Source organism: Arabidopsis thaliana, chromosome 4, assembly GCF_000001735.4.
Source record: "Arabidopsis thaliana chromosome 4, partial sequence".
Lineage (NCBI taxonomy): Eukaryota > Viridiplantae > Streptophyta > Magnoliopsida > Brassicales > Brassicaceae > Arabidopsis > Arabidopsis thaliana.
In genome coordinates, this window is record NC_003075.7 from 13,300,674 (window position 1) to 13,317,035 (window position 16,362).

Sequence of the window (16,362 nt, forward strand, 5' to 3'; positions counted from 1 at the left end):
TGAAATTATCTACAAAATTTATGTTGATCACATGGTTAAAACTTTGAAGGATTCACCATGTTATAGTTGAAAGCAAGAACTTGAATATTTGCATTTTGATTTCAGCAAAGAACATATTTTTAACGTCTTAAATAGCAAATAATCAATCATCACATTGACATGATCATGCATTGACAATTCGTAGCTAGATTATTCTATATATAAGCAGAATGTAAAATGGGATAAATGGAACTTATTTATATGACGTGGGACTAAAGCATCATGACGTGGAAAATTACAACGTGAGGCATCTAACAAAGATTGCTTTGTTATGCCAAAAAGGGTAAAACCGTCAACACCCTATTATTTTACTCAACTACCTAAAACATGTAACATCTTTTGAAAACGCAAAGCTTTTCTGTCGTTGTTCTTATGTTCAGGTCACTTGGTGATCTCTTTGGTGACTGGAGGAACATCCACCACGCCATTGCAGTTACCATCGTCAAGGAGAGCCGACATCGGTTTCTCTTTATTATCAAAGACATCTTTGGGGCCCAAGAAACTCGGCTGGTTTGTCGAAGAGAGTAGCCTTGCCCACATCCTGTCTGTGATCACCACATGGTTCTGTTTCTCCGTTATCCTCTGTAACATAAAAATGATGTTTACATAAAAGTGATACTATGATTATGATGATATGAGGATGATGACTTTAACGGTGATGATAACTGATGACAGTATGATGATACTGGTATAATGATCATGCATCATCAATTTTTGGTGCTCTATTTTTTGATTGCCAAAGCATGCTATCACATCATTAAAATTTAAATCGATTTTATGACTTACGTAAAAGGGTATGTAGGTTTGTCTTCCGTTCACTAGACCACTGATATAGCCAGTGTATCCAGCCATTGCACCGTGCACTGCACTCTGAGCCAGAAGTGTACAATAAACATTGTCTGACGCATTGCTAGGAACAGCTCGAATCATGTATGTTGGATCTGAAATTAAGACAAGAAAAATGAACAATCAAGAAACTCATGGTGGAGAGAATGCAATGCAAGGGATATAAATTGTACCTATGTACTTGAGGTTCATCACCATCTTCTTCTGATTAAAATGATCCTACAACCGAGTAAAACCAAAATTTAGTAGTAGGTGAGTTTAGTCTGATTTTCCTATGCATCAATGTTTGATGCTGTCTCTGTAATTTATGGTTTACCTTGATGCTTTGTGACAGCCAAAGGCCAACATCTTTAAGAAGTTTGTTACCAGATGCATCTTTGAGTGTCATAGATTCCATGCTCTTCGACATTAGATCTTGTCCTGCACCTTCTGCAATCACAAGAACCATGTGACCGCTCTCCTTGAGTCGTTTCTCTATGTACTCAAACAGTCCGCCTTCTCCTTCCAGGTAAAATGGTGACTCCGGAATCAAACAGCAGTCCACATCTCTGCTTGCTAGAGTGGCATACATCGCTATGAACCCTGTTAAAGCAGTGAACAAACTTGTGAAATAGTCTAATAAGAGAGCTTGATAAGGCAAAGAAGAAGTAGAAGAGTGAATTCTCACCGCTGTAGCGACCCATAAGCTTGACAACTCCGATACCATTCTCTATACTCTCGGCTTCCACATGTGCTGCATTAATAGCTCGTTGAGCCTCTTCTACAGCAGTGTCAAACCCAAAAGATTTGTCTATCACCTGCACAAATACAAAAGTCAAGTTCTCAATTTCTCCACATAAGAAATACAGCTCTTCTATAGAGACAAAGCAGTAGAAAGAGATACATACAGGTATGTCATTATCGATTGTTTTCGGGATTCCAATAACTGCAACTTTCAGGCCACGTCTTCTAATTTCCTACATGGTTACCACCAAAAGATCAGTAAACACTGAAATTGTAGAATTGTAAGGTAGAAGTGAAATTTACCTCAAATATGACAGATGCTCCTCGCTGTGTTCCATCTCCTCCTATAATGTAAACCTGAACGATGAAAAAAACTACATCAAGAACGAGTTTGTATGTACTCTTGGAACAGAACACGGTGTAAAGAGGTGATGGTTATCAAAACCTGATTGATTCCTCGATCTTGAATGCTGTCAACTATCTTTGTGGTATCGTGACCACCTCGTGAGGTCCCAAGGATAGTCCCTCCACGCTTATGGATATCATTTACAACTTTAGAGTCCAAGGAGACAGTATTCTTAGCATAAAAGCCTCTATATCCACCCTGAAAAAGTCTCAAGCATGTGAAAATGAAACAAATGAATACCGTGTTTGTTTTGGTAAGAAGGAGATTACAATCACAGAAACTTACATCTATTCCCAGTATTCTCTTCACTCCATACATATAAGATAGACTGCTCACTATTTCTCTAATCACGGTATTAAGGCCAGGACAAAGACCTCCACAGGTAACTATGCAAGCATGCACTTCATCAGATTCGAAGTATACCTGCAGAGAACTAAGTCAACAACAGACCCTATTGAAATGGAAAAAGGACTTTAAAGCAATTCGATAAAACGACGAAAAACCTTCTGACGTGGCCCGGCTCGTCTAAAATGAATCCCCCTTGGACCATCCTTGTGAACAACGATCTAAAACAACAAAAAGAAGAGTCAGTAAGACAAAACATGAGCTCCAAATTCTCAGGATGCCCTGATATTATAGAAAGAACCCAACCAAATATATACCTTTTGAGGAACACTGTCATCAGCATCAACAAAGTATTGCCTGAAAATTTCCAAAAATAAAAAACTAATGTAACAACTGCAGGCTAATGATTGAATCACCATAGGACACAATTAGGAACCTTAGTCACCAAAACATCTGTGAGAAAGGACTTACTTAACCACTGAGTAAGCTGGATTGTCTTGCAATGGATTAGGATAAGTCTACAATAACATAAAACCAAAAGAAAATTGACCATTAATCAAAACTTAACCATCATTCGATCCCAAAAATAACATGGTAAAAGGACAAAAACTCTTAAACCATGCTACAGATTTTGATCCAGGTTCATAATTCTTGAGACCCAAATACAAAAGACCCCTTTTTCTTTACCCTGGGCTATCTTATACTAATCAGAATCTGGGAAATTCATTTCATCTATCTCAAATTCCAAACAAAAAAACTAAACAGTCCTCAGCTGAAAAAATTGATATATAAATATCTATCAACATAGATCAAAGTTTCAACCTTTTGCAACAGTTAAAGCTCAAAAGCAAAAGCTTTAATCAAATCAGATTAAAAAAAGAGAGAGGTAAACATACAGGAAGACCAGGAAGGTAATCGGAGAGATGCGGTACATCTTCTAGAACATAACCACAAGAGCCATTGATGATCTTCGGTTTGCTACTCTCCACAGTACTCATAACGAACGCTCGAAACAGAGGAACAACAATTTCAGGGGAAAAGTCTTATAATATAATAAAAAACGATTTTTTTTTCTGGTATAGAGACTTTTGAACTGGTCAACTACAAATTGAATACGAAAGCAGGAAGAAAGGTAAAAAGAAAGATGAATCAAATCCGTTGATCAAAAACAAGGCGACCCATTTTTATAGGAGTAGAGAAATTTTGACCATTGTAGTCGGTAAACAAATTACAAAGCCAGGTAGAGATAGAGAGAGAGAGGAAACCATTAAAGGTCTTAGCTATGTGCGGAAATGGTGGTTTTGGTCACTGCTTTGTAGATTATTTGACAGTAACGACGACTAGTACAAGTACTTGCAGAGAAAGATCGATATTTTTCTAGAATTGATATTTGTTTATTGGTTTTCTATTTTGTTACCTTTTATTGATTTTTTCCAACTGTTGGGCTTGGTTATCAAGTCAAGGTCAAGCCATGCATTAATACGGTCCGACCGATAACCGAAATAACCGATCCGGTTTATTATTTCTCAGAATTTTGAAACCATGAACCTTTACATGATCAAAGGATACAGGTACTTATTGTTACAATGCATTTCAAAGGAAAACAAAACACAAACAACACATAAACATCACTAATTCAGAATTTTAAAACCATGCACCTTAACATCAGAAGGGTCACTTATTAATTATTACAATGCATTTTCAAACCAAACCTCGGAATAATCTTTGAGTTTCTCCTTCATGATCATGTCGATTTTGCTACCCATTTCCGGAGTTAGATGATTCTTCCAGTCACCAACTATCCCTTTGCGGAAATGGTTCTTGTACTCTATGCCATTGATTGACTTTCCGGTCTTGTTAACCTCCAAACTGCTCAGGTTAGGCAGAGAACACATCTCCAAGATCTTATTTAGAGATCCGTTCTTTTCTTCTTCCTTAGAAAATGGACAACCCAAAAACTCTGCGAGTTTCTTGAGCTGACCATGAGGATCTGTTTTTATCTCATCATACCTCATGAAAAGCACTTGCTTTGGCTTTTCCAAGCTAGCTTTCCAGTAACTCAGGATATGATCCCAAAACGGACCAAACAAGCAGACTCCGCTGCAAAAGGACTCAAACATAGACTCAAGAATGGTTCTGTCCTCTTCTTTATTCAGACTCCTGCAAACGATATGCCAACGTGACACCAGCGAATCTTTCGCGTCCCTGCAGATGTAAACCACCTTGCAAGGAGAGTCCTTGACAGCTACTTGCAGCGTGTGGAAAGGCGTGTGAGTAGAGAACAACCTTGGAGATGATGATGAGAGCTAGGTCAAGTCCGGTGTTTGGGTATCCCGGTAAAGATTCATCTCAAGGACAGGTACGAGGTTGTGAGGATTGTTGGATAGAAGAGGATGGCTCATAGGATCATCATGAGAAGGGTTCTTTGTTCTCTCAAAAAGCGCGACAGTGAGTGCCTTGAGCCACAGGGTGCCGGATTTTGGGTACGATGCGACGATAATATCAGTGTCTTGAGGCTTAAAACCTCTCTGGAAATTGAGAACACCTTGGAGAAAGTTGTAGTAATACCAAGAGCCTTGGTACTTGCAGAGGTTTCGACCGAGGTACCCTTTCTCTGAAGAAAGTGAAGAGATTAGAGTCTTTGTTTCTTCCGTTAAGTCTTCGTCTCTCAAGTTCATCCACTTCTCCATTTTTCTTTTGTTTTTACTTTTAGCGACTTATTTTGAATGCTGTGTTTGCTTCAAACCCCTAGTATCACTATTTATATTAAAATGTTAAAATATATGATCCAATAAAACGTTTACACATCACTTTTAAAAATATTTATTTTATTTTATTACGAACATGTATCTCAAAAATCGAGAGGCAATAGTGACGTACAAAAACAAAAAGAGAGATAACGTGGTAGGGGATTATGAAATTATGAATCAGAAATTATAGTGCATGTATTTTTATACTAGAAGTGTAATACATACAAAAAAAAGTTCTTTTACTCGTGAAAAGTATGTCTTCCTATAACTAGCATACGATAACTATAAACTTGATATTTTTAAAAGTAAAAATTCTGTCTTCTTTGTCTATGAGATAATAGGACATTAAAATCCAAAGATTCCAAAATTATCTTTTCTGCTGCCAAGGATTCCATTCACTTTCCAACTGGTATCTACCATCGATTTTTATCTATTTGTACCTCAGCCTGCCCGAATGGTCATTTGATGATTCAATAATATACAATGTCCTGACCTATACATATCACTTAGGGCATCACTTATTCACTTTAATCGAGAGTGTTTATATTGGAAACGTACATGACATCGCAATGTCAGCATTAATTATTTAAATATTTTAATATATTCCTATCGCAAGATAATGTCTAAGTTAGATTATAGGTTCAACATTCTGCAACTTTCATATATTTTTTTTTTAAGCTGGTTAACAGGTTAGTTTAAGTGTTTGACGTAACCATAAGAGAATTGATTCATTTTAGCTTGTGTGTAATAGTTGGCGGGAAGGGTAATTTTGTTGGCATACTCTTCTCTGCTATTTAACCAGGGCTTGAATAACAAATATGGATGTGACATTGACACAGTTCATAAGCAAATATACAAAATTGAGGGAGCAAATTTACGTAACATTTTGTAAAATTTACGTGTATATATAATTTATCATTAGCTTACAATTTTTATACTCGTAGAATTGCACAACACCATAATTAATGCATAAAATCTCCATTTATAATTCAAACCATCATTTAGAAATTAAGAGATGACCATATGTAACATGTTAGGGTAGATGTGATTATGGTGCTAAACTAAAGAAGAAGACTAGATTGTTGGAACGAAATTAGAACTCACGGAACACGTTGGCATGTCCAGGAGAATAGTTATTTACATGACATCATTGATAGCATAAAAAACATGGATAAAGTTAATAACGTTCAAATGGTCACCATAATTACAACAATTTCCTTTAAAGCATTCACAACAATTTCTGATCTAGAATGGTTATATCTACTCGAATTTGAATGGAAAAAAAATAAAAATAAAAATAAGATAAAAGAGTCAACCTTATGTCCAATTCAAGATAATTGTTAAAAAAACAATCCAAAATTCGATTTCAGTCGTTCATAATTTATATTCAATTGGGATTTGGGATCAAGATAAAAGAGTCAACCTTATGTTTTTATGAGAGGCTAGAGAAAAAATAGATTATGATTAATAAATTTGATAGAAGAAACAGAGTAAAACGTTATCCACAGGCCACAGCTTGCACGTAAGTAATACCTATACATTATCGTTTATTCGTTATCCTTTTTTCTCTTACTAAACCGTATCTCTTCGCTTATCTACATGTGTAATCCTCTACCTCCCTCTATATATATACAAAACACAACTTTTATCAAAAAAAAAAAAAAAAACTAGAACAGAACACAAACATCTCGACAAGAACTCTCTGTTCTTTCTTATCAAAAAAAAAAAGAACTCTCTGTTCTGTTCTTATTGATCAAGAAACCTTTTCTTGTCCTTTTGGTTAAGACTTCAAAAGAAAGATCAAATCAGAATCTAAACATAATTGACAAAAGAAGAAGAGATGAACATTCGCGATGGTAATCTTATTTCGACTACAAAAGAAGAAGAGGGTGTTATTGGAGTTTCAGGATCCTCTGCAAAAGTTTCATCTTCATCTTCTATCTCTATGTGTTCATCTGATTTAACAGAGGATGCTTCTTCTTCTTCTTCTTCTTCTTCTTCTTCTTCAAATGGGCCTTTCGACGATCTTTCGGACCTCATCTCTCAGCTCCCTATCATGTAATGACACTAAATCTCTGGGTGAAATATTATCTCACAGTCCTTATTCTCTTTGATCGTTCCATCTTGTCTCCATAGACAGTGTTAAGAATTTGTTTTCTTATTGTCTTTGTTTTTTTTCTTACAGTCAGGTCAAGAAAGGAGGACTTTCAAAGTATTATAAAGGCAAATCTCAATCATTCACATCTCTAGCAAATGTCACAAGTCTACAGGATCTTGTGAAGAGAGGATCAAGAACGAAGTCATGCTGCAAAAGGGATTATTTCTATGGACCAAAGGCAACAATCTCCATGAAAGCCACGAGAACATCCTCAAAACATTCAAATTCAAGATTAACCTTTAAACCATTTCATGATTCACCCAAATCAGTTCAATGACATGACAAAACAACCTTCTGGGTTCAGTTTAACATTGTATTCATTTGTATACAAGTTTGCCCCAAGCTAAATGAGAACAGAGAGAATTTAGGGCCAAATAACGCCTTTTACACTAATTGTGCAGAAAAATTGTCAAAACGAATTAAAAACATTTTCCTTTGGGTCGTTTACTTGTGATGTGATCAAATCTTGTAAACCGGAGTGATTCCAAGAAGGTGGAAGCATTTCCGCATGACTATGGCCGTTGCTTCACAAAGTAGGAGACGGCTTGTCTCCTCTGGTGAACCATTGACCTGTAAAAGATCATGTTTTAAGTGAGATCAACATTATAGTGGTTGATTATGCAGCTATGCAGTCTAATATCACAATATCAAATGAGAAATGTAGAGTCTTGTGAATTGCACACCTGACAATTGGAGTAGAATCTGGTAAAGTGTTCAGATAAATTGTAGAGGTACTCGCACAGAACACTCGGTAATAAGTTGGTACAAGCTTCCTCCACCGTCTGCAAATTGTTCACACATGAGTTTCAAGTTCATCTTGTTGCCGAGAAAAAGAAGCCAAATATGAAAGAAGTATCTAAAGAGAGCATGTGTTACCTCAGCAAATCGAAGCAAGTGAAGCCCCAGTGCTCGTTCATCTGCATGATCCAATGCTAATTTTCCTGTCTGCAATGAATAAGATGTTGAAACATAAGAATTACTCTTTATTGTACTGCGTATGGTAGGAACTAATAACAGACTTCGTAGGTGTTCGACGATCCATATCTTATGAAAATGTGAAAGATAGCACAACCAAGAAACTAAAAAGGACAAAAAGGCCCAGGGTGTATACAAAATGAATCTTGAGACTCCAAAAAATTAAATGCTCACTATAGACACTGGCATTAACTTAAAAGTTTAAACACTTCTGAAAATTGTTTAAGCTTTCAATTTCAAACTAAATAGTTTATAACGTCGCATTTCCTTGATAGAGACAATGGGAAAGTTTCAGGGGCAGCCAAGAGGAACAAAGAATAAAATTCAGCGATTCATGTTCATGCAGCTAAAGTACCTTTTTCAGCTCATCTATGTCTTTGCCAGACTTTCTGATGATTGAACAGATCCGAGCATGGGCGTAAAGAAGGTAAACGGCTGTATTTCCCTGCTCATGACATATGATCAATAAGGTTGTGTAGGTGACTGCAAAATGCAAATTTGTAAACTAGGTGGCAAATTTCAGTACCTTGTCATTAAGCATTTGATCAAAGCTGAAAGTATAATTTGTTAATCTGTTGTTCTTCAGGTCAGCATACCTTGAAAGAATATTAAACAAAACCGCACATTAGCTTGTAGCCATGAATATAAACCAACTGTCAAAACATCTGGCAAATCATTCATCATAATTGAGCAGCCTTAATTATAAAACGTCACCGAAAACCGGAAGATACTGAATAGAATTCACTATTATCAGCAGTAGAATAGAGATGATACTTACTTGACCGCACCATATCCAACTGCCTCAGCTGTTTGGTCCAGTTCTTCCGGTGTCCATTCTTTGTCCTTACCTAAACAGAGAAAAAACATGTAAGGATTAATAGACCAAATAATAACTCAACAAGTGATGGTTCAACATTTCAAAACGTAGAGAGTTTTAAGACAAAGTTAGATACCGCGCTCAATAAGGGCAAGTTTACTGCGAGTCTTGGCCTCATCTAGCAAATCAACTAGGCGGACTACATCTGTTGCCCGAGTTCTAAATCGCTTGCCATCTTCCCCAAGGACGAGACCAAAACCAACATGGTTAACTCTAGGGTAAGTTTTATCATTGTCTGGAAGCCAACCTGCTTTTCTGGCAGCCTAATTCACAGTAACATGATAACCACAGTTACGACTGACAGTTTCAGTCAATAGAAAATATTTCACAAGACGTCAAAAACAATAAAATATTCATCAAACCTACTTTGAAGAACATATTAAAGTGCTGCTGCTGGCCAACATCGGTCACATATATGATCCACTCAGCTTTCTCTTCATTGAGCCGGTACCTGGGCCAGGCAAAATTTAGCACCAGCAGACAATCCATTGAACAATATGCAAGTTCAGATCAAACTTCAGTAAGTACAGACACGGAAAGTCATAACATGTGAGATCTATTTTCAAAAGATCACTACTAAAATCCGGATTTCATGAAATAACTAACGTAAAGATAACCCACCAAAGAGCAGTCAGATCTGTTGAGGCATAGTTAAAACCACCATCACTCTTTACAACCATGAGTGGGATGTCGAAGCCTTCAAGGAAAATCACACGAGCACCTTCACTTTCTTCAACCAACCCCTTGCTATTCAATTCCTCAATTACTTTAGCAATATGAGGGTTGTAAAAGCTTTCTCCCTGTCATGAATTAAATCAATGCATTTTTCATTACCCATCCATGTATCTCTTTTTCCATTATATCTCAAATAATGTTGTACAGGTCCAGCTATTACTTTACCTTTTCTTCAAGCTCAACTCGAAGGCGTTGGTAAACCTTGGCAAACTCAGTTCGGCTGATGTCACAGATCTTAGCCCAAGCCTTACGGTAAACAGGATCACCACCCTGCGCCATAGAAAGGAATATATTAAGACTTGTGAGTAATTTAGATCTTGCAACCAAAGGCAGCTGCAAATTGAGACACTGCAAAACAGAATAACACACTAGTGATTATTTACCTGTAGACGGACCACAGCCTGTTGTGCTTTTTCCTTAAAGGCCTCGTCCAGATCAAATTTATGTTTTGATGCCTTGTAAAACACCTATCAAACGACATCTCTAAGGTTAGAAACTATATTGCTTTGGTTCTTCACATGCAAGCATATTATGCCAATATTGCTACATAATAAAACTGTAAAGCTTGAGAGGGCATATTATAGAAGGCAGCTGACCTGAAGATCTCCAATTGCTGTCTCGGTCACACTATCTGTATCAGGAAATTTCTCAAAGAGGTACTCAATTAGCATGCCAAACTGCAGAATAAAAGCAGCTTTTATTTCGCTGATAAATATTGGAACACAACAATTACAAAAAAAGAACCAAGGTCAAAAAACCATTTGAAGAGCAGAAAAGTAGCTACCTGTGTTCCCCAGTCACCAACATGGTTTCTGCGTAGAACTTCAACATGTGAGTACTCGAGCATGCGAGCTAGAGTGTCACCAATGATAGTTGATCTTAGATGACCAACATGCATTTCTTTTGCAATGTTGGGAGAGGAAAAATCAACTACAGCTCTCTTAACCGAAAGAGTAGGTGCCCATGTGTCAACTCCATCGATGAGCATATTTTCAATACTCTGCAAATAGATTAAAAAACAATTATGCTAAACACACATTTTATTTACATGAGCACTAGAAAAGGACTACACAATTACAACAGGAGCACCTTAGCCATCCACTTAGCTGATAGTACAACATTAATAAAGCCAGGTCCAGCTACAGAGCATGATTCTACCATCTCAGAAGTAGGGAGACTCTTAACAAGGGCCTATGTGAAAAAAGGATCAGAATAAAAGTTAAAGAACATACCAAAAGCCACGAAATTATAAAGACCAAACAAACGAACCTGTCCAACAGCTGGAGGACCCTTGAACTGAGTACCCTTTCCTTTAATTATGGACCATAGTCCCATTGCGTTGTTACTGCAGACAACAATATGATGTAAGAATATAATTTGACAAAGAGAAAACAACTTAATTAGAACTATAATTTCACTGAACCAAGTGAGAGGGGGAGCACCATTGGTAATCTCCAAATTTTCCAAGAGCGGAGGCAGCCACCAAGGGCTCAACACTAGGTTCATCAGGAACCGTTAATTTTAGAGAAACATCAAAGAGCTTCGCGAGTTGACGTTTCAGATTTCCCGTAAATTCTTCATTCTGTCAAAAAGAAATTAGTCATGAAACAGGGAAATAAGAATGTTATAAACTTTCTCCTGGATTTTAAAAAAAAACTGCTGACTTACAGCTGCCATTGCTACCACGGACTTAGCTCTGGATGAGAAAGCAAATCTCCAAGCCGTTGCTCTCAATTTTTCTGTCTAGGTTACAAAACCCCAAAGCGAAATCAGTACATCCAAATTGCAATTAAAAAAAACAAACAATGAAACTTTGATTGTAAGCAGTAGATTGCTCTTCTTTATTGGAGTTACATCAAATCATTGATACAGTGCACACAAACCGTGTTGAAATATAAACAAAAATGAACACTTACCCTCTTCAGCATTTCTATAGAAACTAAAACGAAAACCACGCAAACACAATATCATTTCGCAAAGTTCCAACAGTTAGAAAAAAAATGAGCTTAGCCAAGAATAAGAATCTAATCTCAACAAATGGGGAGAATGTAGTCGAGCAGAGATAAACCACAAGTAGAGAGAAAAATGGAGATAAGAAGAGCTCGGAGAGAGGATTTTACCAGTTGGAGAAGAAGAAGAGAAATAAGCAAAGTGATGATGGGAACGAGAAAAACGATTCAAGGAGAAGAGACAAGACGGCGGTGGTGTTGCTGTGACCGGAAAGAGGGTTAGGCTTATTATTGCCATTTCCAATTTTCTGTCTCTCTCTTTAATTTGTTTCCCTTTTTTTATTTTTTTATTTTATCTTCTTTTTTTTTTTAATTGTTCAGGTAATTTTCGTGTTGGGCCGAAAAAATATTAGGCCCATTATGCCATTAGGTTACTGTGTTTATTAATGCGATCCGATTCGTTGAACATTTAGGCTAAAGTTGAACAAATCAACGGCGAATTTGAGGAAGATTAAATAAATAAGAAGGGATGGAGAATCATACCACGGTGGTAAAAGTCAGATGATCGGCGGAGAAACGGAGCTTTGTCGTTAAAGTTTCTCTTCTGTTTTCGTCTTTTGGGAAAATGAACATATGATGATGAATTTTAAGGGTTCTTTTGATTATTTATTTCCTTGTTAATTCGTTGAATATGTCTCTTAACCACCGGGGTAATAGACATTTTGATCGACCCGAACCTGCAAACTTAATTAAACCGGGCTGGACTATTCGGATAGACCAACTAAAGCGCGGTTTACGTCAAATTGGCTATTCAGAATCTGGTTTTCGTCTGAACAGATGAAGCAAATATACTCTCAGAATCAAGCTTATATTATTGATACTGAAGAGGCAACTGCATATAGATGCAAGATAAACACCAAGTGACATTAAGGTAAGAAAGTAGCACCTGAAGGATTAGACCTTTACTTTCATCATCAGCAAGAGGAGATGAGGAAAAACTCATCACTGACTCAAGGATGGAGTTTCTAATGTAAATTTGAGCATCGTCTTCTAATATCAGTTGATCTACCTTTTTCCCTCTGGATGACTCAAAATCGTCTGGATAAGCGAGAATATATAGGAAAGTCCTTGCTTTCCATGTTGAAGCTTTCATGCCTCAAGAAGCTCAGCAAAGTTGGGTGAGCTCTGGACATAAATCTGAAAAGTACGACCAACACAACACTGTCCGTTGATACGGTTGAAGGACACGGCGGTAGTGTTTGAAGGCATTAATAGGTGTTGGGCCGAAAAATTAATAAATCATAAAAATTAACCTTTATGATTCTGAAATCTTTGTACACAACGGAAGTCTTCTTCATATAGAACTTGTGACAATCGACACAAGTCTCAGAAGCTCCGAGATTATGAGAACTGGAATAATAATAGCAATAGCTTCATAAACACTAAACCCCTAATCTTTCTATCAAACGTTTCTCAACATATCCGATGTATCCTCCATAGGAGAAGTATTAAACGACTACGCAATAGTTTCATTTGTTGTCCCTGTAATGAGCGAAAGCAAGAAGAGGACTAACGTGAGCAAAGCCCATATCAACAACAATGAACAGAGTAATGAATCAAAGAGTTGACTTAATAATACCTCTTAACAAAAGAGTCATCCTCAGTGTTTATCACAATCTTTTCACCTGCCTCGAGATAAGATGGTACCTGAGGTATTCAAGGTGGAACCAAGAGTTATTTTGGTATTTAGATGAACCAGACTAGTTCCTGTTACATGAAATTTGAAGATCAAACAATACTAATAGCTCCAACTTCCTAGAACGACATCTTACCTGAATAGTGGAACCATTATCCAGGAGAGCTCTCTTGTACCTGCATTTTAAGAAATAAGGCGTTTTCTCATAACTTATAAACGATTGATTCATGGTGTTAAGGAAACAAAATGGTACATGTGTTAAACAAAATGGTACATGTGTTAATCAATAATATGTTAAACGCTTATACCGTATAGAGAAAAAGCGTTCCTGACTTTTGAGAAAAAGGACATACCGAGGAGCTGATGTTAGGCCTTTCATTGGAAGTTGTGTTTCTACAACTGTGCATGTGATATGCTTAGGGATAGATGCAGATAAAGCTCTTCCATCATACAGCTGCAACTGAACTTTCATTTCCTCTGTCAATCACGAGGAAAGAAGGGACAAAGAGATACATGACAAATATGTTAGTATTTCTAGCACATGCACTCAACTTGCTCAACAATGACTGTCTGCACTCAAGAGTATCCATATTGTTGTTGAGACAACCATCAACAAAGGAAATAAGTATGACATGCACCACGAAAGATATCATCTTGCTACCAACCTTTTAAATATACAGCAGCTTTTCCAAATATGTCCAATGGCACTTCAACTTGCTCAAACGTATTAGGCCTGTTGGATTTACATAATCAAGGAAATCAACTTTAGCAACACAAGATCCTACAGTGTTTAAGTTGATATAAAACAGGTAATGAGATTACACAAAAAAATATGGACTCACTCAATCAGATATGCAGTATCTCCCTCTGCATACAAACACGTGAAAGATTTCTCTTCAACAAAAACTTCTGCAGTAAATTGATGCAATCAATCAATATCACAAAAAAAGTAATCGACCTATCCTACGATGCTAATACCAAAATGGTTAGAGAACCCAAAAAAAACAACTTTTAGTAGGTAACTGATGAATTAACACTAAGCTATGGAATAAGCAACATACTCTCAACCGACTCCTCAGATCCAAAACGCAAGTTAAGCTTATTCCCAGTGTCAACATCACGAAGCTCAACCTGTTTTCCACAGAGAAGAGAGTTTAGGCTAAGAGACGGAATATCAACAACAGAAAAATATGAAATAATCGATCAAAACATTAGACTGTTGATTAAAGAGTTTCAGGTATGCATACCTGTATGGAAGCTCCTCCTCTACCTTGTTGCTTATGCTCTGCTTCTACAACCTACAACATCAAACAAAAAGATAATTAGCGTTTCTCAATACCTGGAACTAAAAAAAACTGAAGGTATAAAACCAAACGTCCAAATGACTAACCCGAAAAGTACGCCCTGAATGTGCAATGGTCCATCAAAATTTTGTTAAATCATACTCATCCAAAAACGTTCAGATGTAAGGAGAAAACTTCAAAAAGCTAACCTGTTCGCTCAATTACATTTCCTGCCCTTAGCTGAAATTAACAAACCAAGAAATCAGAGTGCGAACATGGACACAGATCATCTTTACTCGTGTGAGCTCAAAAAGGTTCAATAATAGTTTATTCGCTAGTCAAATGAGTAAGAAACTTTAATCTCTGCAGTTAAACTTTACCTGAATCGCGTTAACCTTAACACCGCGGCGTTGCAGAGCAGACCACGGAGAATGAAGCGGAGGCGTTTCTCGGCAGCATCCACCGGCGGCGTACGGGGTTGATGACAACAACGACCTGCTCAAAGAATAAAGAGACCTCCTAGTCGTTACTGCCCCAGGAGAAGTGGCATTAGAGAAGGAGAAGAGAGATCGAGAGATTGAGATTCTCTTGAAATGGTGCAGCCCTCTCATCTCCGTTTAACCCTTGCAATCGGAAAACTGATTCTCGCTCGCTACTCCATTGATCGAGAAAAGAATTGAAAAAAACAACAAAACAACACGGCGTCGTTTGCTATGCTGACGTCGCAAGGACGCCGTTAAGACAGAACTAATGGTTACGGCGCCGTTTTCGATGCTGATGATCCGGAGCTAATGGGTTCGTTTCACGAGCGGAAAGACGGACAAGGCCTTCTAATTATAATGGGCCTTAAAAAGTAGCCCATTAAACTTGTTATACTTTCTTCAAATACTTGAGATGAAAGCAACTGTCATGAACAAAAAAAAAATTCAATACATTCTTGAAGTTCAAATTCTATTTATACAGATTATATTAATACTACTTTTCTTAGAAGATGTCATGATTGTAAAGCTTACAAGTTGTTTGCTTGTTGTCCCCCTCCCACTATAATGCTTTGAGATTAAGATTTCAACTAGTTTAATTTTTATTTAATCACCAAACTATTGAAATAATATGATTACTACTAACAGCAACTAATGATTTCTCAAAGGGGAAAAATGTTATTTAATACTTGAACTTTCAAAAAATGGCCAAATTAATCGTGCATTCTTGAAATGGTCGTTTTATACCTCAACAAAAAGTTGACTTCTAATTTAACCTATAATTTATCGTTGATTTCTAATTTAACCTATAATTTATTGTTGACCCGGCCAAATCGACTCACCGTTAACACTCCTTAACAGCGCTCCTAACAGCCGTTACAAAACATGGCCTAACAGCTGTTATCGTTGGTTTAAGGACGAAAACAGTTGTTAGTTATGCTGTTAGGAGAGCTGTTAAGAAGTTTTAACGGTGAGTCGATTTGGCTGGGTCAATCATAACTTATAGGTTAAATTAGAAGTCAACTTTTTGTTGAGGTATAAAACGGCCATTTCAAAAATTCACGGTAAATTTAAATATTTTTTGAAAGTTCAGGTATTAAA

At 37.0% G+C, this 16,362-nt stretch overlaps 6 protein-coding genes and 1 non-coding gene across 12 annotated transcripts; 1 reads left to right on the forward strand and 6 right to left on the reverse strand.

Annotated features, from left to right (window-relative positions):
* Positions 1 to 104: 104 nt before the first annotated feature.
* Positions 105 to 3,767, reverse strand: PFK3 (phosphofructokinase 3). Its single transcript, NM_118760.3, has 13 exons — positions 3,256 to 3,767; positions 2,831 to 2,877; positions 2,677 to 2,716; positions 2,518 to 2,580; positions 2,300 to 2,437; positions 2,054 to 2,212; positions 1,912 to 1,965; positions 1,773 to 1,841; positions 1,553 to 1,682; positions 1,202 to 1,467; positions 1,059 to 1,104; positions 826 to 980; positions 105 to 621 (listed from the first exon to the last, which is right to left on the reverse strand). The coding sequence occupies exons 1-13, from the start codon at positions 3,355 to 3,357 to the stop codon at positions 421 to 423; spliced, it is 1,470 nt and encodes a 489-aa protein (NP_567742.1). The 5' UTR covers positions 3,358 to 3,767; the 3' UTR covers positions 105 to 420.
* Positions 3,768 to 4,047: 280 nt separating this feature from the next.
* AT4G26280 (P-loop containing nucleoside triphosphate hydrolases superfamily protein) lies at positions 4,048 to 5,049 on the reverse strand (the record flags this gene model as incomplete). Its single annotated transcript, NM_118761.1, has 2 exons — positions 4,048 to 4,665; positions 4,723 to 5,049. 2 exons carry the CDS (start codon positions 5,047 to 5,049, stop codon positions 4,048 to 4,050), a joined length of 945 nt encoding a protein of 314 aa, NP_194358.1.
* A 1,738-nt stretch (positions 5,050 to 6,787) lies between these two features.
* AT4G26288 (uncharacterized protein) lies at positions 6,788 to 7,633 on the forward strand. The gene is made up of 2 exons (NM_001084980.2): positions 6,788 to 7,167; positions 7,295 to 7,633. The coding sequence occupies exons 1-2, from the start codon at positions 6,950 to 6,952 to the stop codon at positions 7,542 to 7,544; spliced, it is 468 nt and encodes a 155-aa protein (NP_001078449.1). The 5' UTR covers positions 6,788 to 6,949; the 3' UTR covers positions 7,545 to 7,633.
* Positions 6,922 to 7,149, reverse strand: AT4G26290 (uncharacterized protein; the record flags this gene model as incomplete). Its single annotated transcript, NM_118762.1, has 1 exon — positions 6,922 to 7,149. One exon carries the CDS (start codon positions 7,147 to 7,149, stop codon positions 6,922 to 6,924), a length of 228 nt encoding a protein of 75 aa, NP_194359.1.
* On the reverse strand, positions 7,304 to 12,436 carry emb1027 (Arginyl-tRNA synthetase, class Ic; the record flags this gene model as incomplete). Of its 5 annotated transcripts, none has more annotated exons than NM_118763.3 (18): positions 7,304 to 7,837; positions 7,951 to 8,049; positions 8,144 to 8,212; positions 8,598 to 8,687; positions 8,769 to 8,838; positions 9,021 to 9,090; positions 9,196 to 9,382; positions 9,486 to 9,570; positions 9,741 to 9,919; positions 10,020 to 10,124; positions 10,238 to 10,321; positions 10,451 to 10,531; positions 10,639 to 10,854; positions 10,944 to 11,045; positions 11,124 to 11,199; positions 11,297 to 11,436; positions 11,523 to 11,597; positions 12,347 to 12,436. In NM_118763.3, 18 exons carry the CDS (start codon positions 12,434 to 12,436, stop codon positions 7,727 to 7,729), a joined length of 1,929 nt encoding a protein of 642 aa, NP_194360.1. The 5 variants fall into 5 exon arrangements, with proteins under 5 accessions (NP_194360.1, NP_001329503.1, NP_001329502.1 ...); NM_001341794.1 differs by lacking the exon at positions 12,347 to 12,436 and adding an exon at positions 11,975 to 12,112 and having other exon boundaries at positions 7,727 to 7,837; positions 11,523 to 11,593; NM_001341793.1 differs by lacking the exon at positions 12,347 to 12,436 and adding an exon at positions 11,975 to 12,112 and having other exon boundaries at positions 7,727 to 7,837.
* Positions 12,437 to 12,743: 307 nt separating this feature from the next.
* On the reverse strand, positions 12,744 to 15,770 carry AT4G26310 (elongation factor P (EF-P) family protein). Of its 2 annotated transcripts, none has more exons than NM_118764.3 (11): positions 15,163 to 15,770; positions 14,992 to 15,022; positions 14,890 to 14,903; positions 14,747 to 14,797; positions 14,561 to 14,630; positions 14,342 to 14,408; positions 14,165 to 14,232; positions 13,853 to 13,976; positions 13,636 to 13,675; positions 13,443 to 13,510; positions 12,744 to 13,345 (listed from the first exon to the last, which is right to left on the reverse strand). In NM_118764.3, the coding sequence occupies exons 1-11, from the start codon at positions 15,391 to 15,393 to the stop codon at positions 13,333 to 13,335; spliced, it is 777 nt and encodes a 258-aa protein (NP_567743.1). In that variant the 5' UTR covers positions 15,394 to 15,770; the 3' UTR covers positions 12,744 to 13,332. The 2 variants fall into 2 exon arrangements, with proteins under 2 accessions (NP_567743.1, NP_001190845.1); NM_001203916.1 differs by having other exon boundaries at positions 13,104 to 13,345; positions 13,443 to 13,563; positions 15,163 to 15,565.
* A 310-nt stretch (positions 15,771 to 16,080) lies between these two features.
* MIR5635c lies at positions 16,081 to 16,254 on the reverse strand. The gene has a single exon (NR_142146.1). It is a non-coding gene; the product is annotated as a microRNA ath-MIR5635c precursor (primary transcript).
* Positions 16,255 to 16,362: the final 108 nt, after the last annotated feature.

Coding starts and splice junctions, on each gene's coding strand:
- PFK3 (NM_118760.3), bottom strand. CDS start 3,357: ATGAGTACTGTGGAGAGTAGCAAACCGAAGATCATCAATGGCTCTTGT. Junction 2,581..2,676: donor ATGACAGTGTTCCTCAAAAG/GTATATATTTGG, acceptor TTGTTGTTTTAG/ATCGTTGTTCACAAGGATGG. Junction 2,438..2,517: donor GAGCCGGGCCACGTCAGAAG/GTTTTTCGTCGT, acceptor AGTTCTCTGCAG/GTATACTTCGAATCTGATGA.
- AT4G26288 (NM_001084980.2), top strand. CDS start 6,950: ATGAACATTCGCGATGGTAATCTTATTTCGACTACAAAAGAAGAAGAG. Junction 7,168..7,294: donor ATCTCTCAGCTCCCTATCAT/GTAATGACACTA, acceptor TTTTTCTTACAG/TCAGGTCAAGAAAGGAGGAC.
- AT4G26310 (NM_001203916.1), bottom strand. CDS start 15,393: ATGAGAGGGCTGCACCATTTCAAGAGAATCTCAATCTCTCGATCTCTC. Junction 14,409..14,560: donor ATCTGAGGAGTCGGTTGAGA/GTATGTTGCTTA, acceptor AATTTACTGCAG/AAGTTTTTGTTGAAGAGAAA. Junction 13,676..13,852: donor GGCCTAACATCAGCTCCTCG/GTATGTCCTTTT, acceptor CTTAAAATGCAG/GTACAAGAGAGCTCTCCTGG.